This window comes from Solea solea, chromosome 17 (assembly GCF_958295425.1).
Source record: "Solea solea chromosome 17, fSolSol10.1, whole genome shotgun sequence".
NCBI classification, from domain to species: domain Eukaryota; kingdom Metazoa; phylum Chordata; class Actinopteri; order Pleuronectiformes; family Soleidae; genus Solea; species Solea solea.
The window spans coordinates 2,076,746-2,103,623 of NC_081150.1; the positions used below are offsets into that span (position 1 = coordinate 2,076,746).

At 40.1% G+C, this 26,878-nt stretch overlaps 1 protein-coding gene across 4 annotated transcripts; it reads right to left on the bottom strand.

Moving 5' to 3' along the window:
• ankrd6b (ankyrin repeat domain 6b) lies at positions 1 to 23,116 on the bottom strand. 4 transcript variants are annotated; one of them, XM_058614146.1, is made up of 16 exons: positions 23,029 to 23,116; positions 19,253 to 19,579; positions 13,301 to 13,399; positions 11,498 to 11,596; positions 10,816 to 10,914; positions 10,354 to 10,452; positions 9,557 to 9,655; positions 9,089 to 9,187; positions 8,265 to 8,342; positions 7,287 to 7,391; positions 6,661 to 6,774; positions 6,350 to 6,520; positions 5,780 to 5,932; positions 3,419 to 3,532; positions 1,671 to 1,986; positions 1 to 989 (listed from the first exon to the last, which is right to left on the bottom strand). In XM_058614146.1, the coding sequence occupies exons 2-16, from the start codon at positions 19,376 to 19,378 to the stop codon at positions 397 to 399; spliced, it is 2,364 nt and encodes a 787-aa protein (XP_058470129.1). In that variant the 5' UTR covers positions 19,379 to 19,579; positions 23,029 to 23,116; the 3' UTR covers positions 1 to 396. The 4 variants fall into 4 exon arrangements, with proteins under 4 accessions (XP_058470129.1, XP_058470128.1, XP_058470127.1 ...); XM_058614145.1 differs by having other exon boundaries at positions 1,671 to 1,989; XM_058614144.1 differs by lacking the exons at positions 19,253 to 19,579; positions 23,029 to 23,116 and having other exon boundaries at positions 12,837 to 13,393.
• Between the last annotated feature and the right edge of the window lie 3,762 nt (positions 23,117 to 26,878).

The following is a 26,878-nucleotide window of genomic DNA, read 5'->3' on the forward strand; positions in this document are numbered from 1 at the left end:
ACAGTGTCAGCTAAGTCTAATAATCAGTGGGTGGTTTCATGTAATAGAAGCTTATTATTCTGTGATTCCCTCCATGCAGACGACCACTGTGTGACACCGTGTCCCATGTGAAGACACCGTGTCTGAGCAGTTATGTTTGTGGACACAGTGTTGATGCATCAGTTCAATGTCTAGCTTTACAGTTACTGGGTTATTTACAGCACAGTGCACAAGAGCTGCCTCTATTTCTATAGTTCTGTATGTACACATCGACCATGACGTCCGTCAGGGTTTAGGCTTTAAGTCAAATGTATAAAAAAAGAAGCTAGAATTCAGTAGCTCTGGTCGTCCAGGAAGAAAACATGACACATGGCGTCTGTTGGATTAAGATAAAAACGTAATCCCGTGTGGTTTCTGTCAGCACTCGTGTCGGTCGGTCCTCAGCATGCGCAGCTCGTCCTCCAGATAAGTGATGCGCTCCACCAGAGCAGCCCTCTCGGCCTCCGCTCTCTGACCGGCCTGCCATCGAGCCTCCTGCACCTTCCTCTCGTACCAGCGCTCCATCTGCGTGGACACCGCCTCAAAGAAGTACTGCGTCACCTCCAGGGCGTGCATGTTGTCGCGCTCCTGAGCGAACGAGGCGTCGCCGGGCTGCTCCGCGCACACCTCCAGGGTCCGGGCTCCTCTCGCTCCTCTGGAGTGAGTCCTGCCCTGGGAATGTTTTTTATGGTGCTTCCCTCGGTCACGGCCTCGCTCCTTGTCTCGGACTCCAGCGTCTGTCCTGCTGCTGCAGCGGCGCTCTGTGGCAGGGGACAGGCTGCTGGCTCGGTGACCTCTGCCCCCACTCGCGCCGCACTCGGGCACGCTCGCGTCGTGCAGGTCCTGGTTCTTCCTCTGGGTGTCGGCACATATCGCTGAGCGCTCTTTTGGCCGCACCACCTGGACAGATGACAGCTGCTTCTTCTTCACTGCAGGAGAGGTGGCTTCTGCCTTCTGTGCTTTATCGCCATCTGGTAAATGACAGTGTTCATTATTATTCATGCTATCCCGCTAATTAGCATTTACTCCGACTGAATGGAGTTGAGTGTCTCTGGCAGCCACAGTCTTCCTCACACATGATCATAACGAGGAACAAGTGCTCTTACATTTGTGTGTGTGAATGAATTCATGAGCCACTGCAGAGGAAATCACTTTAAAGACCAAATATTTGTGCTATCAGTGTTTTAAAACAGAATAAGATGAACCATCATCTAAACAAAGAAATGCTAACCAGTTAAAGAAAGGATTTTATTTCTCATTAGTCCAATGTTTATAACCACAGCAGAGACATAAAATCCACAAAAGAAGAAACTTCTTCTTAATTTGATTACAAATAGAGTCACGTTAAAACAACATGAAGCAGCTTAACTACCTTTTAACTATCTAGTACAAGTTCACTCAGCTCAACAGTGTTACTATAGTTTAAGATATTGATTTCCACCAAACTACTCAGGTGGTTCTATGTGCAGGTGGCCAGCAGGGGGCGTGCACAGCTCAGAGAGCTGATGACTGTAAGTGTCAGTCCCGCACACAACTATCACTTTTTAAAAAAACATATTTTAAATTGTATTTTACTAAAAACAGTGAATCCAGATGTATGTATGTTTAAATGAATTATGATTTCAACAGTGATTTTCTGAGGATTGTTGTACCTGGTGAGCTCTCCATATGAACGACAAAGTAATGGTTGGCGGATCCACTCTCAGGCACGCTGACATCACCATGATCAGAGTCCAGGAGTGTAGGACTGGTGTGGATCTCAGGGCTGTGTGAGGCGCCCTCATCCCCTGCAGACAGAGCGGTGAGGCCGCTTCCATCAGCTCCGTCAGCTTCAGTCAGATCTTCAGCCAGCGAGGAGGAGCGCTGCAGCAGCTGCGTCTTACTCCTGCCCGAGTCTCCTGTGAAGCGGAACTCCATGTTCTGCAGTTTGGACAGACACCAGCTCTTCAAGTCACTCATCAGAGATACCTGCTTAAAGGACACACACACACACACACACACACACACACACAAAGGACCATGTTACTGCAGCTCACACAATGTCACCACAATTATAAACTTAGGTAAACTCAGCACCAGAGTAACGTCACTAAATAATCATATTTTGATCGAGACCAAAAAAGGAGGATGAGTATTGGACTTGAATTCATTAGAATAGTCAAGGAATCTTAAATGTGACATTAAAAAAATAAAAGTATTAACATATTAACAAGTACAGGAGGAGACAGGTTTATTTTGAAAGTAAAACTAGAGTTACTTCCTGCTGCTACAGTAACACTTGTTATTATAATGTGGAAAGTCACGTGAGGTCGTGAACTCTGAGCTTTGACAAAACATAATATGTTATGAATATGAGTGTTCTCATGAGCTGACCTATTGAACACGATCAACATTTGAACCCAGGATCATTATATGAAGAAAATGGAGGCTCCAGAATGATGTCACTCTACTCAGGACATATACAAAAATCACTTTTGCCATTTCTTTTTAAATAAGTGACATTAAATGTACTTTTTTTTGATTGAATGTATTTAAATAATCTACAATTATTACTTATTTACATAAGTTGACTTATTTTTTTGTACTCAAAATCCTAATATCCGCTGCAAAGTCACTAAAACTAAAAAAAAGGTTTTTTTTCTTCAGATCTGTTTCATGTATTCTATATTTAGTTTACTTGGAACATTTTATTTGAAATACAATTAGCCTTCCTGATTTCATTCTTTTCCATTGTAAATGTTGCATAGTGCACCTTTAACTCACCTGGGTAATTGTGTAATATCTGCTTAAATTTTCTATGAACGATGTGAAATATTGTGTTCTCAGTTTGTCCGGTTGTAAATGATGAATGAATTGAGCTACTTTTTGAAACTAACTAGTAAACAGTGAGTGACATTGTGTCCTTGTGACATGTTTGCAGTCAGTATGGAAGCTGCAGTATCAACTTTTCTTTTCTCAGTGTTATGCTGAAATATGCTGAGTTAGCAGGTGAATTCTCCTTTTAGAAGGATAGCAATATAATCCCACTTGATCCCACTTTCTATGTTGTTATACCAAACTCACGGCTCAAAGAAATAAACAAAGCTTTAAAGTTAGTAAATAAAGTCATTTAACTGAAGGCAATTTAGGCACGTAAACAAAGACAGTCAGACTTTGTTCTTTTAAAGTTAAATGGAACACAGCGATCAGTGAACAACTTTCCTGGCTGAATGTCATTGAGCACAAACTAGTTTTACATTAACAGATTATAGTTGAATTTTGCCTAATATCTACCTAATGTTCAAGAACCCTGTAACAAACCTGTAGTAACAGCATCATACAGTATAATAACGTCATGCTGCAGGTGACAGGTGTTTTTTCTCGCCTCACATTTTCTCAGGCGACCCTGCTGTGAACATACCTGTCTCTTCTCTGCCTCCAGTCGCTCCTGCACAGTCAGCTGCTCCATCCTCTGCAGACACTCGCTCCTCTCGGCCGACACTCTCTCCACTGTTATCTTATCAAGAGCACGGATCTGAGGGCAGTGAAACATTTATCAGAGACAGATAACCACGTACTGCTACGTGTCGCCTACTTTTATTAAAAGTCTTACTAATTAACACATTGTAGAGTCGGTGCATTAACAGATGACATACAGTAGTATTTATGTATGCAGCTGTTTGTGCTCTCATCTGACGGCCGTGTGGTTCACACAGTGAGCAACAGAGTGCTGCTATGTTCTGCACATGGTGCCATAAATAATATCATATCTAATAATGCCTTAATGCCTAAATGGCAGGATTCTGCAGTTGGAAACGTGTATTTGTTTAAAACTTTGATGAAAAAAACTAAAAGGATTCAGGGAACACAAACACTGAAGTGCTTTTACTTTGAAATGCTTATAAGACAAACATCTCACACGGGCAGTTTTTGGCTGTTGTAGATACCAACACAAAATACAGTAAGATGCTTCTGTCAGCCTGTGCAGGCACTCACTCAGTCATGCTTACACTCGAAATTCAGCAGGTTGTAGAATGTAATTCTGTTTATACAGACCCTGAAGAGCAGAGAACAGGACGTGGTCATAAATGAGCAGCACATCTGCATTGTGAAACATGATATTTTTCATCTTATGATAAATAGCCTCTAACCTGAGCTGTATTGGTTGTGTTCAGTAACAAAGGGACATAATGAGAAGGCTTTTGTTTCTCCATGTGACTCACAGAACACTTAGTGTCTGTATTATTTAACTTACTGACTGTTGGTAAAGGATTTGTATTTCATTACTGCCATAAATGTTGTTTATACCTGTAGGTTTATACTTTTGTTTTGTTTATTCTCTCTCACAAAACTGATTGCGGTGTAAACTGACAATAAATCAGGTTAAATCACATTAAAGTGACTTTTGTTTAGCAGGGGCCACTTTAGACACAATGTTAAATGCTGAATTATTAACTTTATAATACTTTGCCAGTATTTACTATCACACGCAAATGAGTCAAAGTATCTTTAAAACAAGACAATAATCTATGAATTTTCTAAATAACGTTTTCCTTTAACAACGTCCGATTAAAGTGAACGATAAAGCCATCACAATAGATTTACAGTGTTTTTTGGTTATATATTGGTTTTAATTGTTGCAGCTCTAGCTTTAATGTATACGAATTAAAGTGTGTTTGTAAAGAGGATAAAAATGCACTTTCACAGTTTTGCTTTTAACCGCCTCATGACAAACGTTTACAGATGTAAACACTATTTAAGTGTACATAGAAATTGATAGTTCAGGGATTTTTAATCAGCTCTGAAAACCTACAACTCAACTTTTTATATTTTAATGCCGTGTAACAGTTTTCCAAGCCTGCGTCAAGAGAAAAGGACATTATCTCTGTGTTGCTGTGGATTTGATCAAAATTAGAGTCAAAACTATTTCTTTTAATGATGTTACTACCATCAAACATTCCCAGAACACCTCTGAGTGAATGCCAGCTCCTGATGGGTTGAGACACGTCTGCGTGTCGTACATAACAGCACAGATACGAGTCACTCCTTAGCATTAAACGGCTAATAAAATACTTTCACTCCTATATGCATCACTGCTATTCTGTAAATGACGTGAAGCAGAGGAAATGTAACCTACACGGAACAGTGAGGGTGTGAAGAGTTTTGACTTCTTACACTGAAAGAAAAAGTTTGTGTACGGATGTTTGTCTCTGTTTTACGTGAACACACAAGAATAAGGATGTAGAGTTCCAGCAGAAGACAGTGATTAGAGCACGGACACCTGAGCCGAGCCCAGCAGAACGGACCAAAAGCTCAAGTTCTTTTAGTGAAACAGAGAGTAAAATAGAGTAAAAAAATTTAAATAGCTGGATTAAAAACAGCTGTATAAGAAAAAAATGAAAAGCTGTGGTAACTATAAATGACAGGTCAGCGAACGCAACACACAGGCTATTAAAGCTCTCCATGGTGGATGTTAGCCTTCTCCTCCACAACAACAACTCAAAATACAACACGGTTGTTGGATTAAGTGAACAGTTATCAGTGGTTCCAGTTCAACAAGAGTTAATAAAGAAGAAGTGAAATGTTATCATACTTATAGGTGCTGGTTTGTGACGTGTGTGTATCCGTATGTGTTCATATTTGCTTCCTTCTGGATGTAACTTTAACTTTTCCCATATAAAAGCAAACAACCAGAGATTACAGGCTGTAATCTGAGTGTGATCCACACCAAACAACTCCCCTCCTCTTGATAAACTGTGGTGTGTTGATGAGTGCATGCTACCTGGTGCTTGTTCTTGCGGTCGAGCTGGCCCATCTTGCTGTTCATCAGGTCTTGCACAGTGTGGATCTCAGTCTTCATCTCCTCCTTAGTGGCCTCCAGCTGGTTCTCCAGTTTGCTGATGAGAGGTTCACAGCGGCAGCCGTTCAGAGGAGCCTGAGGCAGAAAAATGCAGTGTGAACTCAAAGGGTTACTGCTGAATTAATTTCACAGTGTTTTCCTTGTTGGACTGTTAAATATGAGTGGGTCTGGGTGACGGGCGAATACAGTGCCAACATTTTATTGAAGGAACTGTACCGTACATTTCCTTTAATGTTGTGTAGTAAATCTACAGTGACTGTAGATTTTCTGCAGGTGTCTTTATCCATAAAAGTTTATTTATCTAACAGAGCACTAAAACACAATATATCGCTGTATAAAGTAATGACGACAGTTACGGCAGGTTTTATCTAGATCACCCTCTCGTGTCAGAGGAAATGGAAACCACGACAAATCACTGCGGAAAGGATTTAATACTGCAGCGCTGACAGATGAAACTGTTTGTGACTGAAGGGCATGTGTGCTGTACAGTACCTGCATGATCTTGCCATCCTTGCCACGGTACAGTGTGTAAAGCTGATAGGCTTTGAAGTTGTGTGGAGGAGTGGTTGCGTTCGGAGACACCGCTCGCAGCTGTGCCTTCCTCCTGAGAAAGGCTTCGCTGTGTCTCGTCTCTCTGCGGCGCAGCGGGTCAGACAAAACCGGCTGAAATGACAACAGAGGTTAAGATTAGTAATTACACAAACTCTTACATCAGAGCGTGGGGGGGGGCTCACTGTCTGCTGTCCCCATCTTCTGAGCACCGTCACGACTGAGCTTCACAAACCTTGAATGATGGGACGTACCTTTTCCTTCGGCTTCCTGTTCTTCGCCCTCTTGGTGTGCGATTCAGTCACGTTGGTGTGTTTGCACGCAGCTCGGTCACTGCTCTGGCTGTCGTCCGCAGCAGAAGCACTGTCCTGCAGGAAACAGGAGAACGGAAAGGCTTGGCAGGGCAATTTCCTGGAAATGTTTGGGCACTCACAAATGCCACTTTCAAAATGGGAAAGAAATGAACCTGATTTTTAAGACTTTCCAAAAATGTGTAACGCTGACAATGAGATCTAGTAGATGTTATATTGTTTTAATTTCTAAACAGTTGTGCTGGAAATATTATCATCATTGATTTCATTTTTTTATGGAAACAGTTAACCATCTCCAAATGGTAACTAATTATTAGTATTTTTATTTAAAAACATGTGATGTTGTGTGATATACGGCTAATGAAATATAGCAGTTACTTTATTTTTATTCTATTCCACTAGCATCTGTTTCTTCTTTTGGCTTCTCCCTTTAGGGGTCGCCAAAAAAATATGTATTTCTTAAAAATGTAGCTTTTAAATATTAACATTAAATTTAAACTATGGAGTTCACACAGCAGCTTCAAGTTCAGTTATGGATATAAATATGTTCTACATGGTCCAGTTTTTACCTTACAGGGCAGCATCTCGTCTCTAGGCACCGACTGAGCTCTGCCTTCTGCCTTCAGCTTGTCTCTCCTCTTCCTCACACTCCTGCCACGCGCAAAGCTCTGCACCTGAACACACATACAATGACCACAATCATAACACATGAAGAGGAGGTCAGGCAGGTTCATTCTTCACATTTTGCTGCATTGAAAGTGATTTCTATCTGGATTTGATGACTCTGATGATTTGATGCTTTTATCGCTGTGTATTTTCCACAGTGGACACGTTAGCTCGGCTGGAAACAGGTGTTATTTGATCGCACCAATAACATTCCATTTAGGTGAGCAACCGTCCTTCCTGGTACAGTGGGTCCTGCTATTGTAACTTGTGGCTCACTGTGGTGGTTTACTGGAAGACACTGGACTGCGCCCTTGGGGAATTTAGCATTGTGTCACGTTGTCATAGAGACAGTGCTGTCTTCATTGTTATTATGTCACCATGGACACTGGAAAATGAGGGGATGAAATGAGACACGAGGCAGGACCTTAGTTTCACACGTGTCTCTAAACCCTGTATTTTCTTTTCTTAACTGTTCTTAAAACTGGAGATGTGCAAGTCTGCTATGACAGATAGTCAGAATATGTAGACGGTCGCATGATTGATGGAGGAAAATAAAAACTTACTACATCTAAAATAGAAAAGAGATTATTTCTTTTTAGTGTTATAGAGCATAATATGGTGCTGTGTCACAGTAAGAGTATCATAGCACTGTATCTAATGTACAGTGTCATAGTATAGTACCAGAAACTGAGGTGGTGAAATCTATGAAATGCAGCTGCATATTCATGGTAAATGCAATGAAGAATTTTGTCATTTTCCAGATTATATTCCAAGCATTGTGTTCAAACCTGATCCTGTTATCTTTAAAATCTACTGAGGTAATAAACCATTAATAACTATCACACATGTCGTGTAACAATAATTTGAGGTGGTTGTTCTACCTGTGGAGCTTTGGTGAGAAGCAGAGCCACATCTGGGTTGTTGTGTTCTCGAGCCGTGTCCAAAGCTGTTTCACCTGCCTGTGAAAACAGACAAATCCCAACTGAGAGTAAACACTCTGAATTCTAAAACAACAGCAGACATTTGGAAAGGATTTACACGAGAGAGAGCCTCGATTCCTAAGATAAAATTCCTTCATTATTAAATGTTATCTCGGTGCGGTTTGTATTCAGAGGACGTTTGCTTACGTAGTACTGATGCATCAGTGCAATCATATTAGTCTTCTTCAAGTGTTTAGAGAGCAGAGATTTCTTTTAAGATAAGTGCATCTTTAATTGCGGGGCACAGATTAAGCAACAAAGGGAGAGAAAAGGGGATTAGACACACAGCAAGGGGCTACAGGCTGGAATCAGAGCTGAGCTTCTGCAGAAGGCCACTGTCTCGGTAGCACACGCTCTAACAGGTGTTTTAATCGCAATGTTTCAAGAGATCTGCAAACTGAAAATGTGTACAAAAACAGGTGGATGGAAACTCTGTGTTTAGTTATCCAAATCTTATTTTCAAATGATTATCACATTTAAAACCAGCATTGTTGACGTTAGTTTCCTTTAAGTTTTGTGTTTCATGTTAAGAATGTGATCATGATTTCACTTCAAGGCATTTTCAAATAAGCAGGAACTGTGAGTGCTACTTTCAGAGACCTTGAAGCAGAGAGCTTTAGCACAATAGAAATGTGTGTTGCTTCATAGATTAAGGAAAGGCAGAGTGAGTGCACTAACACTTTGTTTGAGCATAAATGATGTAGAAAGAAGCCGTGGGCACTCACATTGTTGCAGATGCGGCTGTCTCCCCCTGCCTCCAGCAGCAGGCGTACTGTTTTCTTATGATTCAGAGCAGCAGCCACGTGAAGCGGCGTGTCTCCAGCCTGCGTGCACACAAACATAAACACATAGCAAGAGGATGATGCCATCATGAAAATTTGAGCATTGTTTTTTTTTTTTATCTATTCAGAACTTTAAAATAAAACATCTGGTGTTTATACAATCACATCATTCTAAGACATTAACCAAAAGCTCTGGGGTCTGTTCACAAAGTATATGATTTTTTTTTAAAGATATATCACATCCAAAAAAACAAGAAAACTAGTCTAATTATTTTGTTGTTTAGTTTTTTTTAAATAGGTTAAAAAAAAAGCACCACCTACTTTTAAAAGCCAAACTTGTTCATATACTGTGTGATAACAATATGAAGATGTTCTATAATGAAGCTGGAGATGAGAGAGTGAGTAACTCACCAGGTTCTTATCAGACACAGAGCAAAAGACTCCCAGCAGGATGCGGATGATAGCTATGTGGTTGTAGCGGGCGGCCACATGGAGACAGGTTTCCCCCAACTGAAATCAAAATTAGTCAGCGTTTCTGAAGTTATAATAATGTCAAATATTAGAGGGATGGATTTTTACTTGCAATAACACCTTACTCACAATTTCAAATCATTTACAATAAATGGTTTAACACATTTGTTTTCAGATCACCTTTTATCTAACTAGTTGAAATCCTCTTCACACCCATCAATAAAAGCATTTTTACTGTAATAAACACAACTAATAATTGTCTTTATTTATTTTATGATAAACTTGTTTTCCTGAGAGAGTGATGATTCAGAGATGCAGAAAACATTGTAGTTGATGTCAGTGAAGCTGCTTTTAGTTGGTGTTCATGTGTTCATATGTGAAGGCATGAGCAGGCAGGAGAAACTGTGACGTATCAGTTGGATCAGTTGCAGTGTCTGCTAATAAAAGCATTTCCAGACTTGTACAACAACATATCTTTTCCCTCTTTCCCTCAGGCAACTTTACTTGTTGATAGTTATCCAGAATCAGCTTCACTGCATTGTAATTCACAGTGGACTATCCTGACACAGACCCATTATAACTGAGGTAAAATGGTAAATAAACAATGAACTTCATTCTCTGCCCACACAGAGCAGAGATTATGGGAATTGTGCTCTTCATTTTTAACACTGGCACCACGCTACCATACAGCGATGTTTAAATGTTTAAATGTAAGTCCAGGCAGAGGAGGAACTTACGTGGTTCTTGCTGTCAGGCCTGGAGCCTCCCAGCAGCAGAACCTTGGAACTCTGAGCATGACCATTCTGACATGCAAGGTGGAGAGATGTGTTTCCTGCCTGTGAGAGGAGGAGGAGGAGGAGGAGGAGGAGGAGGAGGAGGAGGGAGTCACAATGCTGCTACTTTATTCATGGTATGAGCCACATAAACAACAATTATTTATGACTAAAAACCCTTAAAAAAAGAGAACTGAGCTACTTGAAGGCTAATAATCTCCTGATTATTGACATCATTTGTTATGTAATAAAAAAACTAGAATAAACATATCCTGATAAGGTTCACAGTTAAATGAAATGAGTGGTGCATGGTGCATTGATTTTGTGTTGTGGCGTTAAGGGCTAGGGTTAAAAGTAGAACAGTTTAAAAGTCAGCGAAATGTCTCGGTAGTAAACACAGATGTGGAGACTCCACTGTACAATCACCTTGTTTTTGGCATGAACGTTGGCTCCGGCTTTCACCAGCAGTTTGACAGACTGGCTGAAGCCGTGCCAGGACACTTCATGCAGAGCCGTGTTTCCATCCTGATGAGCCAAGAAGAGACAAAAAAAAAAAAAGGTCACATAAACAACAGCTTAACTGATGATAGTTGCTGTTTTTCTAAACCAATTACATTATGCCCAACTATTTGACATTGTTATTTTTTCTTTTTATTCAGCATTCACTTCACTGTGCTTCTACCAGGATTTAATAAAATAAATATAACTGTACTGTGTTGGAGGATGTTTGCTTTGGGAATATAAACTCCTCTCTCTACTGTAAAAAAAAAAGTAGTCTAAATAAGTAATGCACAATTCCTGTGGACTAGTCCCAGTGTTAGTATAGTGTTCAGTGAATATACTGTACTTTATTCAAGCATGTAATAACCTTTGATAACAGATAACCGTAGACAAACCTATGAATGTTTACTAAAAAGTTAAGTTTATGAACAAGCCTTCTCTCTTTTAATTCACTTCTTTTCATGGGGGAAGGAGATTCAGCAGACTACAGACAGACTGGTTCCTCTATGATCATCAGATGGCTTATACTGGCTTTGTTCCTCTGCCTGCAGCAGAAGTGTCATTAGCTCCTGCGTGTTTGTGCGTCTTTCTGTCTTTAAAGTCGCACCTTATCCTGTCTGTCCAGTGCACATCCTTCCTGGATGAGAGCGCTGATGACATCACCGTTACCCACCACAGCAGCCCGGTGTAATGCCGTCTGCTCTCCCTACAGGCAGACAGAGAAACACGTGCAGCACTGATTAAAAATGCATTCGGCAACAGGATAAGAGAGCAATCCACAGAAAAAGCTCAAACGCCATATTTTTGCATACTGTTTATTGCAGTGCTCTTGCTGGATCAGTTCATGCCTCAAGCATTCATACATTTTATTCAAAACTTAATACATTTTTTAAAAAGTTCTTTTTAGATTTTTTGGAAAATGACATAGTTCCAGTATGAGGGGATCTGGTTTTATTCCTGCTTCTTATGTGAAACTATTTCCAGTTCTAAAGAACAATTGTTAACAAATACGATATGTAAAATGAGATTAGCTTGTACCATCACAAGTGGTCAAAACAGAAACCTTTGCCAGTCTTTGTGCAGTCAGACAGCACATTAATGCTAAGTGAATGGATGAATTGTTGTTTGTCCATTCAGCTTAAAATCACAAACTGTCATTTTTCTAGTTTCTGTAACAATTGAAAACAAACAAAAAAAAAGACACAAATGCCTTTAAATTTAACTTTAAAAGTGCTGGTAGGTCTTTGTCTAGACTACATTGATATTACCATTAGTTTTATCTAATTAATTTTATCTTTATCACTGAATGTTCAGGTACCAACAGTGGGGCTGGTCTAAAGGTATTAAAAATAATTAACCAATAGCATCTCTGTGGCAATTTCAAGATAACATGAATAAAAAGAAAATAAGAGTATGAAATATTATACATTAGAGCTACAGATGGTTTTCTATCATTGTGGCAACCAATGCTCTTCTGGTGTTATGAATCGGGAATTGCATTATCTGTTTTTTAACACTAATCGTTAGTACCAAATCCCCCAAATCAAACTATTTCTTTACAGTTTTACAAGTCTTTTGTAACTTTTAATAAGAACACAGCAAGAGTCCACTTTGGTCCATACACATGAGTAAAATCAGTGGGTGTACAGCCTCAGAAAAAAAAGTTTAGTTCACATTTATATTCAGTCATAAATGGAATTCCAGCACACAGAGCAGATTAGTGGTGAATGGGACCGAGACAGACTAGTTTGACACGGAAGCCCTGGAAGAGCAATGAGGAAAAACAGGAGAGACAGGAGGAGGGGAGGATCATTCCAGGCTAGGATAGGAACTAAGCATAGCAGCAGCAGCAGCAGCAGCAACAACATTGAGTAAGTGGCATTTGTTTGGAAGGAAGGATGGGGTAACATATTTCCACTGGCTCAGTAGGAGCAGGTTTGGCTAACCTCCTTCACTCTCCCAGCCCTCCTCCACTGTCTTCTCCCCTCCTGCTCCTCCTCCTCCTCCTCCTCCTGCCTCAGTCTGCACCTCCTGCTCTCTCCAGTCCTGGAGGATGTACTGCAGCCTGTCGTGAAGCTCATTGACCACACAGAGTGAATTTGGTTGTGCCCGAGATCTGGGTTATTGCTTTCTGATAGGAAGGGGGATTTGCATCCCACCAGTGGGAAGTCCAAAGAGTCCCACTCAAGGCCACTAGAGGTCATTATACTACAGTTGTATTTGTGTTTAAAAAAAAAAAAGGAAGAATATAAAGTCTAAAAAAATATATTATTCTAACTCAAGAGTGCTAAAAGCAAAAAGAGAAGCAGCTGCTTGTAACCACCGATCAGGACTGGAGTGTGATTTGGAGGTGGATGGAAAGTGGGAATATGGCCGACGCAGCAGACAGACCGCCGGCGAATCTACTCACGTCGTCTTGGATGTCCAGGTCGCACCCAGCTTTAAGCAGGATACGCACAACCTCAATGTGGCCCTTATAGGCAGCCAAGTGCAGTGGGCTTCTGCCATACTGTGAACACAGAAACACAGAAACCACTCAACCCGACAGACAAAACAACACAGTTCACCCAACACGAGCGCACACAATCTCCCTCCAGAGAATCCACCACAGCTTTCCCACACACCACGTCACAGTCCAGTGAGTCAGATATCACTGCAGTGTAAGGAACTATAGTGGTGGCATGACTGAAGACAGAGAGGGATCAGTAATGAGTCAACTCGAAGCAAACAAATCCTTAATCCGTGGTTTAACGGAAGAGTGCACAATGTGCACAGATGTTCATGTTTGCTGAGCAGTGGATGAACAGTGCATCCTGCCAATATAAGGATCTGTGAGGGGGGGTGAAGCCATGAGGTCACTTAGAGAAGGTTTAAAGGATCTGTTCACCAAACCTTTAAGTACTTTTGACTCACCTATGGTAGAAATCCTTGTCTCTACCCCATTACAGAGGAAATCAGTATCATTGAATTGATGGAAAAGAAACAATGGATACTAATTATATGCATGGATTTAACAGTTTAATTTGTAATCTAATCTCTAAAATAAAAAAAGCATAAATTATAGAGAACGATATTACAAAAAAAGAGATTGCTTGTTATAAAATTGCAAAGACATTTGCAAACAATTTGATCGTGTAAGTGATTTTTGAGTGAGTGCAGATGAGAAGTTTTGCAGAATAAGAACTAGTATTATAGAGCTGAAAAATTAGAAAATGAATCTGGCACAAAAGCACGTTATTTGTAAACTGAACATGTGCAAGAAAAAAAATGACATTAACTGATAAACATGATTATGTGATGAAAAGCGAAAATAATTATTACATTATTGCTCAATAATGAAAGTATCTGCACAGCCTTAATCCTTTCTATCTGCCAAATGCATGCATGCCTTTCAGTAGTGGATGAGCCACTAGGAGGCTTTGAAAAAGTTCATGTGTCATAGTTGTGGTAGACCCCTCATCACAACTTTATAATCAATCCATCAGAATGACGATTCATCGTTCACTGTGTGCAACATTATACATCCTTAATAATCCAGGACACTTCCTCTGCGTGCGACTGGAGGCAGCAGCCTACCTGAAACACTACAACTGACACTGCAATCAGAAAACAAAACAATGCTGTGTGTTTCACAGTCGCGGGGAGATGGCACGAGTTACACCAACAGCAGGAAATGTCTTTCAAACTCCTGACACGTCCTGACATTCCAAACATTACATCCAACATAATCAGCTCTGCTTATCCGTATCGGAGAGGAAGTCAGCATTTAGATAAGCATTCAAAACTTGAACCAAAAAGGTTCCAGGCAGTGCCCTTTAATCTGTAATTATATTGACTAAATACAGTTTAATTACAGATCAAGCTCGTTTCCCACAAAACAACACAAACCACATCACACCCGACTAGGTATTATCTCAGTGTTTGGGAGGTGTGTGCTTTATTTGGGAGTGGCTCAGCTCGGCTCTGCATTCACGCAGCCCGTCGGATTGAGTTACGCTGGGCCTGACTTGGAGGGAAGCCACAGAGTGAGCTCAGGTGAACACGGCAGGCCTCGATCAGGGGGTCTGTGTTGTCTCCAGACTGACTAAGGGTCTGTTTGTGACACTGTGTGTCTGGTTTTTTTTTAGGAGCAGTCGCTTTAATGGGTCTTAATAGTCTGTTCTGACATATAATACAAAAAAAGTCACATATCCTAATCACAGCCAAAGCTGCTCTCACAAAATATTAAAAGCATCTATTTGTTGTGGCTCTATTTCGGTAATTTTCTGGGCGATGGTGGGTCAGAGTCAGTTGTCTTTCAAGTGGAAGGCTCATTTATATGCCGATGTGTCCTTGGGCAAGACATTTGACCCCCACATAACTCTATGCAGAAAATGAATGGGTAAGAAAGATGTTTGATAGCAAATATGCACTGCACATAGATCCATTGTATGAATCTGTGAATGACTGGGAAACCATGATGTAAAGCAGCTTTTAGTGGTCTTTAGAAAAAACCACTTAAGGGCCATTGAATGTCACAACTAGGGGTGAGAGAGAGAAAAAAACACAGTTTAGTTGACTTTTAACTGAAATGTCTTGGAGGAAACTCTATGTGAGTACATATAATACACAGTACCAATAACCCAGATTGAGAGTTACAGTAAGTCACACATATAATGTATATGCAGTATAAATGCTAAGAATTACAAAATAACATGAGCTGCAGCCCGACAATATGTGCAACTGAATACATTCAATATGCAGCCAACCTCTAATCCCAACTCTAAACCCAGGGCTGAAAAAGCACCGACAGCTCAAACATCTTTCTCACTCTCTCTTTTTTTTTTACTCCCATATTTTTCATTTCAGACGTCCTTTTTGCCTTCCTCTATCTGGTTTATGTTTTTCTACCTCAGCCTCATTCATCATATTAGCCTTCAACAAAAAATCCATCCTGCATTCCTTTTCCTGAGCATAAGAATGTTTCATATGAACTCTACCCCCTTTATCCTGGATTAAGCTTTCATAATGGCATGTTGCCAGAATACAGATGGCTGAAACACAATCATGCCAGCGAGCAGCACGACACATCATTTTGTTGTAGCTCTTACAATATGATGCCATGATGTGTTGACGTACCCTTGGAACAACTGATTTGCTGTGCTGGGACAGAAAATGCAAAGCACATGACACGCAACAAAAACATCCCAGTGTGAAGGACAGAACTAGAACTCAGCAGTCACTGCATTTCAAATATCTGATGTAGAGTACTTTTTAAAACAAGACAAAACTTAAACTCATCCAGGAAACAAGAATAAACCAGTCATGCCAACAGAAGCAGATTTATGAAGGCCACCCACAGAAGGAAATGATCTCACAGGTATGATCGTACTAAATGATAAACTCGATGAGGAGACGATGTACAAGTTTGATCCTGAGTTTCTTCAGGATGGGACTGTTGTCTTTCATCCGACAGACACAGGATGTTCACATCACAGTCGATCTCGTAATACTGCAACTCTAAACTTTGTAATGTTGTGGATTGTAATCTGGTTGTGTATTGTACTGAACAAATATCACCTGTAAAAGTGCAGGCAAGTTGACTCTACGACCAGTGTAAGAGTTTTACATTTGCAACCACCAAGAAAAGAGTTTTTACCAACTTTGTAGTTTATATTATTTAGATAGCTATAATAAAGTGCTTTGTTTACTCAAACTGTGTTACCTTTGCTATGTTTTTGACAAGCCAACAATAACTCTGAGGGGTGGGATCATGGGAGAGGGGTTAAAGACAGGGATTAGCTTTTGTTCCCCTATTCAACCACCTGTTAACACAGGTGGTTGCATTCCATTATTGATGAAGCCGACACAATGAATTTAAAAAACTCCAAAAACAGAGCCTCAAGTCATGATTTAGGGTGTCATACTACTTCCTGCACTTGTTTATGATAATAATAATAAACCAGTGTTCACAGTCACAACAGGAGCATGGTGTACTTTGCTTATATAAAAGACTAATGTGCAAATTATTAATATTTTATAAGGAGCTAACTAGCCAATCTGACTGTTACTACAGCAGGCATCCAACTGCCTATCTGTGAAATGAACCCTAAGTCAGTCTAAATATTAATAAATATTACTTATTATAAATGTAGAGTCGTTGCTAGTTGAAAGTCCAGTAGTTACGGGAACATGTTATTGTACAGACTGAGCTAGTTCCAAGGTTGGCTCCAAGAGAAAGCTATTGTGTTCATTCCTTGGCGGTTAGAAGTCAAACAGAGCCTGGTGCAACTCAAAACATTGATAAATATCCAGCTGAGAGAAGGGTATTCCAGAGAGACTTTGTTCCTTCCTGATTCTAATGAAATGTGTTAAAGGTCATTAAACAGATGATTATATGTGACATGTTTGAGGACCTTCAGATTTGGAGGTACATTGATGCCGCCTCTGTTCTCCTTTGCCAAATAAATTAAAAATAAATTCCTTCCAAAAACTCATCACAGACTCCAAGGCCTTCTTCGCTGTTCTCCAAAATCTTGATTGCAAAAGTTCTGTAAAACCATGGAAAAGGTCATGAAAAGGTCTGCAGTGAGTAATGGTGGAGATTTATTTATTTCTTTTAATAATAACATTTAACAGGCGCTAGTATCTCAACACTTAAAATGATGATCACTGGGTCCATTTTTTGCAAACAGACAAAGGAACGAACACTAATCTAATTTCCACGACAAACGTATTATTCCTGTAGTTTTTGTTTATCAGTGTAATTAGGAGATCATTTTGCATTTTACCACTGTCACACATAGTTTAGGGTGAGCAGCAGCTCAGCTTTGTATTTCACTGCTTTAAGAGATTTGCGAAAAGAAATAAAAATTACTGGATTTACATCCCTGTGACTCATCTGACATATTACTCACAACAACCAGTAAATTGAAGTATATAAAAGAAAAACAGCTTAAGTGTCCGATCTTCTCATAGTGACTACAAAAGTATTTAACCTTTTATGGTCACATTTATATTCTAACAGCCCTTTGTTCAGGTTAGAGAAAGACTGTAGATAATAGTGACATATTTATATTTACTGTATTTAATCAAAACCACAAACCACCTCAAGTGCTTCTGCTACCTAAATCTAATCATAGAAAGGACTGTGGAGGCCAACCTGATCTCGACAGTGACTCTAAGTGTCATGTGTTTTTCTACACCCTCCATACACCAAACCCTGTCCTGAAAGTTAATACATTTAATAAACCAAAAGAATGTCGTCTCTGAACATCAACCAGTGGACAGTTATATAAAACCAAGAAATGAAGACTAGCCGTCCCTGCTGTTTTATCTAGACCACATCCATGGCCAGAAAGAAAACGGATGTGTGTACAAGGATAATCACAGTCTGATCACTGCACATGCATGCTTGCAGGTCAGTGAACGCCACAGCAGAATGGATGGATGGCCACTCTTCTTTGTGAAAAGCACCAGAATTTCACAGTATATTGCAAGTTGTGCACAGGTAACAGGAGTCTGTCGACTGTGAGAATTCTATTTCAAACTTGACGAAGCAGCTGCAAGCTAAGCACATCTCTGCATCACTGGTAGCAGAGAAGGACGCTTAAGTTTCACAACATCAATTTACTATTAACTCAGTAGAATCTGTCACTCTGAGAAAGATTAATGAGCTTGTAGCAGACTATGTGGTGGAGAAGATGCCACCATTGTTGGCAACTCAGTTGGCTCTCCAACTTTACATTAGATAATCAATACAATACCTTTGACGCAAAGTAAAGAAGAAACAGCGCTTGACAGACAAACATTGTACTCTGAATACAGTTGGACAGCCAACACTAACTTGTTTTATGGTCATGACAACTCACTGAATCAATCCTTCTACTCTGCAGCTCATAAAAGCTGGCAGGACATGCAGGTGAGTAAGAGTCTTAGGAGTCTTACGACACAGTTGCCAGTGAGACTGACCAGATACGTACATCATAGGGGTTGTCATTTTTTGGTCATGAAAAAGTACTCTAACTAGTTATTTTTCTCAAAACCTACCCCTACACTGGTTTGTTAAATTTTAAATTAATGCTAAAATGCACAAGAGTTGAACTGGTAGCAGCTTCAGTCTACACCAACTAAATCCAATTTACTACCAGACAGTGGAACAATACCCCCAGAATATGTTGGAACAAACCCAGACTCTTCATGTGTGAAATCAAGACTGTGTCCACAAATTTTGATACCCAGCCCGGTACCATAGGGTTATTCAAATGGAAAATTAGCTTTAAACTGAAATAACAGGGAAGAAGTTTTTTGGTTCAGAACTCCTCTGGAGATACCATGAGTTGTTTAATCACAAATAAAACAGATAACATCACCACACGCTCACCTTGGTAACTGCTACTTCTGCCCCCTTGTTGATAAGCTGGACCACATTGTCGGCCTGTCCTTTATGAGAAGCTACGAGGAGGCGCTCGGAGAGTGCGAGGACCTCAGCCGCATCCTGCTGGCTCATGAAGCGGGGCGAGTGATGCTGCAGTCTCCAGATGGTGGGGAAGGCAGCTGTGGTGAAGCTCTCCGACGCCCTCTAACTCATGGTGAGCTTTGCTACAGACAGGGGTGTCAAACAGGAGCTGGAAAAGCTGCCAGTGTTGCCGGTTCCTCTACTGCTACAAATGCCACAAAGTGCCAGGAGTCCTCGCCTTCATCCTCTCAGCTGCAGTGAAGAGAACAGGAAACGCATGGATGGAGGGAAAAACAAGTCCACATGTGCTCTGCTCACAGTACGGTGACAAACAGGAAGGGAATTGATAGTGGAGTCACATCACTACTGTCCAGCCCATCTATTGTCCAATCCTTGGGGGCTGGACAGAAATAATCTGCAATGAGAGCAACAACAGAGGGGACACATTTGGTAGCCACTGTGCAGGGAAGGAAGTCAATTAGAATACAATTAGAAAAACAATTAGAATACAGAGCATTGAAAAGGAATTTAATGTTGCCAGTCCATCTTTGAGTCCAAGTCAATGTCTGTGCCAAGTTTCATGGCAATTGAGTCATTTCTGAGGTCAGTGTGAGCTTGACCTTTGACCACTGAAGTTCATCCTCAAGTATCCTTTAACATCTGGGTCAAAACCCCAGTGAGGGAAAGTAATAGTAGTAGTATGTCATCAGTGTGTCATTGTTTGTTTTTTCATTTTACTGTGTGTATTTCTCACCAATGGATCACAACTACTCATTAAGCACAATTCATACGACAATTCATACGTCAACAATTCATTTCTATGAATTGTCTAACCATATAGCAGAGACAGGTAAGGCGCATGGCGTCATTAAAGGTGATGTATTTCTATGGATTTAGAGAGTGTTGGACATGTTTATGTTGAATGTAAGCACACTATTCAAAAATAATACAATTGTATTGGCTTTTTTTGTTTTTTAGATCCCAGTGAGTCTTTGTTACCTTTACGTTTCTCACACAACAGGAACATGATCAGGTGTTGAATAGTTTAATAAATTGAAAGGTGGACCAAAAAAATTATAGTTTTGATTTAGGTGATACTGAGTTATAATTATCTAGTAGAGTGTCTGATTGTGATGCACAAATATAATTATACTAACCTCACAAACTCAGAGCAGTCAAAGCTTTGCACCCCCCCCATGTGATCTCTGGCACCACCCCTAAGGGGGGCTTAGACCCCAGATTGGGAACCATGGCTCTAGAGAATTTCCATGGAGTCAAGTTTTCTGTGTCAAAAAAAGATCTGTGAGATGCATTATGTTGCGCAATTTGAGTTTTAAGGAAATAAGTTAAAAAGAGCCCCGAGGTCTGTCTGTAAAGCGCAATATCTCCGGTTTAAGGCAGGGTATTGTATCTCTAAGCCAAGTTCAAGCCAAATTTGAGAGGATTTATTTCATCAGGATGTTTTTTGACATATTCATAGGACTGTGATGGGTGAAGAACTTGAAAACATTATGCCTCCAGCTACAGATGAGGCATAAAACGCAAGAACACAGCCCTAACCACAGCAAACATGATTTCTTCTGTGTGACACACTTCTGCGGTTTTCTAACCACAAGGAAGACAGTGACTAAAAAGTAAAAAACACCGCCACACCTCAAGTTACTCATCGTAAATCTCATCATCATTATAATACATCAGTGGATCTGTCATCTAGTTTCTCAGTCTCTACAAGCGGAGTGGAATGCATGTACAGTAAGTAAGGCTTTTTTATTCATCTCCACCAACAGAGCCTCCTCCACAGCTGTATCTTTCTCTCCAAACATATCACCAACCTACCCCCCTTCAAATCATCACCACATGTTTACAACTCCTTTTAATATGGACAGTCATTGTTCTCACTGATGTCATGAGTGCTAAACAAATCAAATGTATGAATCTTGCCAGCAACTGGGGGGTCAAACTCAATTTCAGAGGGTGTTGAAATTAAAAACTGTGTCCAAGTCGAGGGCCGGACAAGATCAATTTACATAAAATTCAGAGCAAACCAAATTTTTAGATTACATAAAGAAAAGACATAAATTAAATTAATAGAATGGCCTCAGCGGGGCTAAATATTAACATTGGATGAAAGTTATCAGTTGGAGTGCTCACAAAAGAACATAAATGTAGAAGAGAGGTACTGTAAATAATATGTGGTAAATTATTTTTGAATGATGTAGATTAAGTGCATAATCCTTCCCTGCAGTGGCTCTGCAACCACCCCCCCAAAAAAAGAAATTCTAAATCAAATTGTCATTGTTAATATAGTAAAATTGGACAAGCCTATAATTTAAGACCTGAAGTATACACCACTGGTCTAGACAGGAGTGGTTCCTTTTATACTACAAATGCAGTCAGAGCAGTGAAAGGGATTAGCACTTTGTAACAGTTCATTACCACAGGAACATGACAAGGTCATATGTACAAACTGGTAACCTGAGGCGTGCACAGGATGTGAGAGACAGTGAAAGCAACGCTGATTACACAGCTCTGCCCTGCAGAGGAAGAGGCATGTCCCATCTGATCCCTGGAGTCTAATCTGCGATGACAGTCCCTCTAATGACTGACTGTATTTTTTCATTACTGGAAACACGGAAAACACGGAGCAGATGACTTCAACGAGAGCAATTTACAGCACCGAAGGCATACAAGGCTAAATCCACACGGAGAAGTGGATTATTTCCGTAACGTTAGCTCTTCACTGGAACTCAACCATAAAACACCGCTGTGCAATACAGTTTACCGGCCAAATCATTTACTGGGTCACATAGTATCAAGTTATTTCACTACTTCTTAAGCAAGGTAATGCAGGCAAACCTTTTTGTACAGAAGCCAAGAAATGACATGGTCTAAATTTAGTTGTTTTTTTTTAATGTACCTTCTTCATTACCTTTGTTGGTGGCTAACGGAGGCAAATTTGTGATTCAATATTCTGTGACAAATTCTGCAATCTTTTTGCATTTGTGCGATTGAAAGTTGGTTTCAGATAATTAGCAAGTTAAAGTTGTAAAACTTGTGTTTGTAATGCTCAAGCATGTCTTGAATAAACCTGGTGTAATAGACCTTTTGACAGCAGTTATTTTCAACTTAGTTACCAATGACAATAATTAGATTTCCACTCCAGGTTTAAGAAAGCCAGAGTCGTGGCTGTTGTTCAAGTGTAAACGAAGATCCCACTAAATACTTAACACAAAGTCTGACATGGTAAAACCAAACATTTCAGTTTTGCACCTTCTCATTAATAGCATTTAAGTTATGAAACACAGCCAGACAGTGGTTACATGTCATAGCTAAAAGAAAGTTTTACAGCCTTTTTATTTTTAAAAGATAAAGACAGGCTTAATTATTATTATTTCAGTGTGGCCCTCTGGAAAAAAATGTTGCCCACCCCTGCCATAGCCCATTTTTCGGGAAATTACCTACATATTTCCAGTATTTTCTGGCTGATTTCTTATACAGAGACTAAGAAATAATGATACATGGACATTTTAACGTTGCTATAACAAATCTACTTGTGGTTAAACATTTTTAGCACAGTACTGTATGTTAAAAGGTAATTCTCAATATCAACATCCAACAATGTGGACACATCCTACTTCAGATGAGACTAAAGACGTTGTGTGCACTTAGTCCAGAATATTCCACGTGTATACAGTACTTACTCAAACTGTACTCTTGTCCGTAGAGAGGGAGTCCTGGCTGCACTGGGTGATACGGAGCAGTGTACACAGGAAGACAGCTGAAAATGACAAAAATGAAAGTTTCCTTGTTAAAACGAACAGAATATTCTGTATGTTTATGGTGCACAGCAACAATGTTGCTCCACTTAGTGTTGTGTTACTGTGCTTTCAATGGAAAGTGAGTCAATTGCAGGCCTGACGTTTCAAATTTCATCAGGAACCTGCAGACTCCACATTTTGGTTGCAGATTTTAAACTGTTAATTACCAAATATTTCAGTAAAAATCAACTAATCCTACTGACACAGACGTCCAGTCATCCAGTTAGAAGACAAACTTGTTTATTATATTCCCTATATTGACGGATCACAGAAGATTGTTTTGGGATTGCCAAATATATATTTTTATCTGGACATTTAATTAAGAATTATTAAATAACACATGCATAAAATAAAGTTAATAAATATATATCTGCTGGAAATTACTGGTTTGTCTATTTAAAATATTAGGTGGTACAGAAATGGCATTCTTGTGCATTTGTAAAATTATATATAATTCTTTTTTCAAAGGGGAAAACATTTTGGCTGCTCTTCAAGTTTTCAATTATCTTTCCCGTCTTATTTTCATGTATTACCACTTACGTTAAGTCAAAAATTGCTGGGTTAAAAGCATCCTTCATGTTTGACAAGCTAAAAAGATAAAGGTTTTCTCCGATTTCCTTGGCAGAATAAGACCTACAATCAGAATAAGAACTACAAAGAGGCACACACACAACTGAAAACAACAGTATCACGGCATGCCGAGGTGACCCAAGGTTTGTGTCCGACACATTTCACATAAACATTCCCAACATTTTTTATTTAGACCACACAAAGTGAATACATGAAACGCTAGAAGTGTTTGAATGATTCCTTCCTGCCAGCATGAAAATGAACAAGATTAAAAGAAGGGTGGTGGTGGTGGTGGTGGTGTGGGGGTTCTCTCCCCGGCTGCATTCCAGTCGATTCTAAAGAAGATTTTGTTCAGTCAGAGACCCACACACACACACACAAAGGCAGGCCTTGCTGTCACACTGAGGCTTCTCAGTCGCAGCTAGGCAACGGGTCTTTTGTGCAGACTTTTAAGAACTCAGGACTGGGTTCAAAAACAAGAAGTGCCAAGCCCTTGCTTTTCACACGACATGGTGAGGAGGCCTGAGAGAATAATTATTAACCTGTTCACTCCTGAAAAACACCCGCCCTGTTCTTTCCCACCCAGAGAAAGTGAGTGAAGTTAGAGGCAAAATAACAGTTTACAGATTACAAACAACAGGGAAATATGGCACAGAGAGATCTGTGTTAAAGGTCTAGTATGTAAGATTTAGCTGAAATGAGTTCCATTTTGCAGTAAGGGAATGTAAATATAATTAGAATGATGTTTTGTTTTTTGTTTTGTTTTTAAAAGAAAAGTGTACAATCACCTAAATGTAGGAATTTGAATTTCATTAGCACAGAATGAGCTCCTTAGAGTTCTCAGCAGGTTGGGTTCGGTCCGAAAAAATATCCAAATGGGTCGGGCCGGGCTAGGGCTTAGGCTTCCTTTTTTCCACTCATAAAACACATTTCTTGCAGGTTGTAAGTTATATGTAGTTTGTTGTTAATCATCACTGTTCACGTGTGGTGAAGAGTAAATCTGGCTGCCTGCTTGATGGAGAGGGGCAGACCTGACGCCGACACTTTGGGCATGTTAGTGTCATTTTTGGAGCCCTTTTATGATGCTCAGCGTGAACTGGAGAGGGTCAAATATCCCACTCTGCATCTTGTGCTGCTATGGGCAGAACGACTCAGACATCACTGCCAGCAAAATGCCAACAATACTGCATAGCTGGCAGCCGTGCGTCAACGGCATGCGCACCGGTTGGGGGAAAAAATGGCCAAGTCCATCACTGATCTCCACAATGCCGCAACATTCCTGTGGCCGAATTCAAACAGTTACGGATGCTGCCGCTGACCAATGTGCAAATGTACAACAGTATGTGAAGTCCTGCCTGTTAACTGAGCAGCAGCCGGTACTGCAGGACCCAGATGACGCGAGCCAGGAGACGTGTGCTGTGGTTTCGGGCAGACAATTCATGCTGGTGTGTCGGGCCGGGTCGGGCTGTAATTTTCAGGCCCGTTGAGAACTCTACCCCTTATGTTCTCATTAAGGGCGGAGGGCGCCATGTTGGACAAATGATTAGTTTTAATGAGAACTGAGGGCTACGATAGGGTACTGTAAGTACTGTACCTTTATATTAAATGTAATTGTAAAAAAAAACACTATCACAGGGTCAATCCCACTGATGATGCATCTTGTAAATATTAGGATACTAATGCAATTATTATAACTGCAGCATGAACAAAATGATGTTTATAAAAACATATAAGCTGTTTATTGTGCACTGAAGACTATATGCTATCTCTCAGTTGGTAGAGCTGGTGCCCCCGCAGGGCAAAGGTTTGCAGTGACCCGGGTTTGATTCCACCTGTGGTCCTTGCTGCATGCCATCCCCCTCTCTCTTCACGCTTCACTGTCCTGTCCAATGAAGGCAAAAAGCTCCCCAAAAATAAGAAACACCATCTGCTATCGAAGTAAAAGTTTTGCTCTCTGTGTGGTGCATAGAGGCGACGCTGAGCTACTCCATAAATATACATTTTCTTTTGTGTAAAAAGACAAAAATAGCCGTTTCACTTGCCTCAGGGTAAAAACACTTTCAAACAAACACCCACATGCATTTGCAGACCTGCTACAGAAATAGTGTAGCAGAAATAATGCTGTAAAAACAACCACCAAGTGCAAAGCCTGTCTGACTTTTACATGTCTTTGCCTACGCATGCTCAGCCATTCATGTCAATGTGCAGGCACCTTTACAGACTTCTTTTTACATCTGATTATTCATATGCATTCAGAAAATGCATGTGCTGATTATTTTATCCACCAATAACTGTGTGTGAAATCAAGGGATTGAGATGCAGTTACATGTTTCTACACATGCACACAAAAAATATTGGTCTCAGAATTGATCTCTCATTGAATGGATTATGTTTCAAGCGTGCAGTCTTGACTTAACAAGCAGTGAGGCAAAAAAAAAAGGTTGTGTGGTTGATGCTGTGTGGTCATAACACCTAGAATATACTGTTTTGGTTTAATCCCATTATAATCTCAATTTTTAACATGAAACCCTGTCAAAATGAAGGTTGTTACACAAGACACACAGGCGCATCTTAAAAAAGGGGGCAAGTGAGAAACATGTCAGCCTACACTTAATACGGCACTGAATGACAGCTTGACAGTGCTCTTCCTACCAATTAAAGCTTAACAGCAATAATTTCTGAGGATCCATCAAGAGCCTTTCAAAGTTGCAATCAGTGTCAAGATTAAGTGCCAAAATTGAAGCAATTTAAGTCAAAATTGGCTGCTTTTACAGCCAGTTTAAGACTTTGCACAGCTTTGACTTGACAAACTCATTCCAAGGATTAAGTGTACCCTTTAAAACAACCTTGTTTTGCAATATTAATAATTGGTAATGTGTTGGGCCAACATCCTGAGGCTCATAAAAATAAAGTGTGTTAGAAGTTCCTGATTTGCCGCTCCAATCTCAGGCACTATATTTATTTATTTTTTTGCATTCTTTCTGTATCGAGTAAATAAGACCAATAAAACTTGATATTGAAAACAGCGTGTGAGACATAATCACATTTCCACGCAAGACAATTGTGTTTCTCAAAAGTATCGCTGTCCTTTTCATTTCATAACTACAACTACATAACAAATCTGGGTTTCATGGCAGAGTAGCCAGATGAAAGCCTCTCCAGA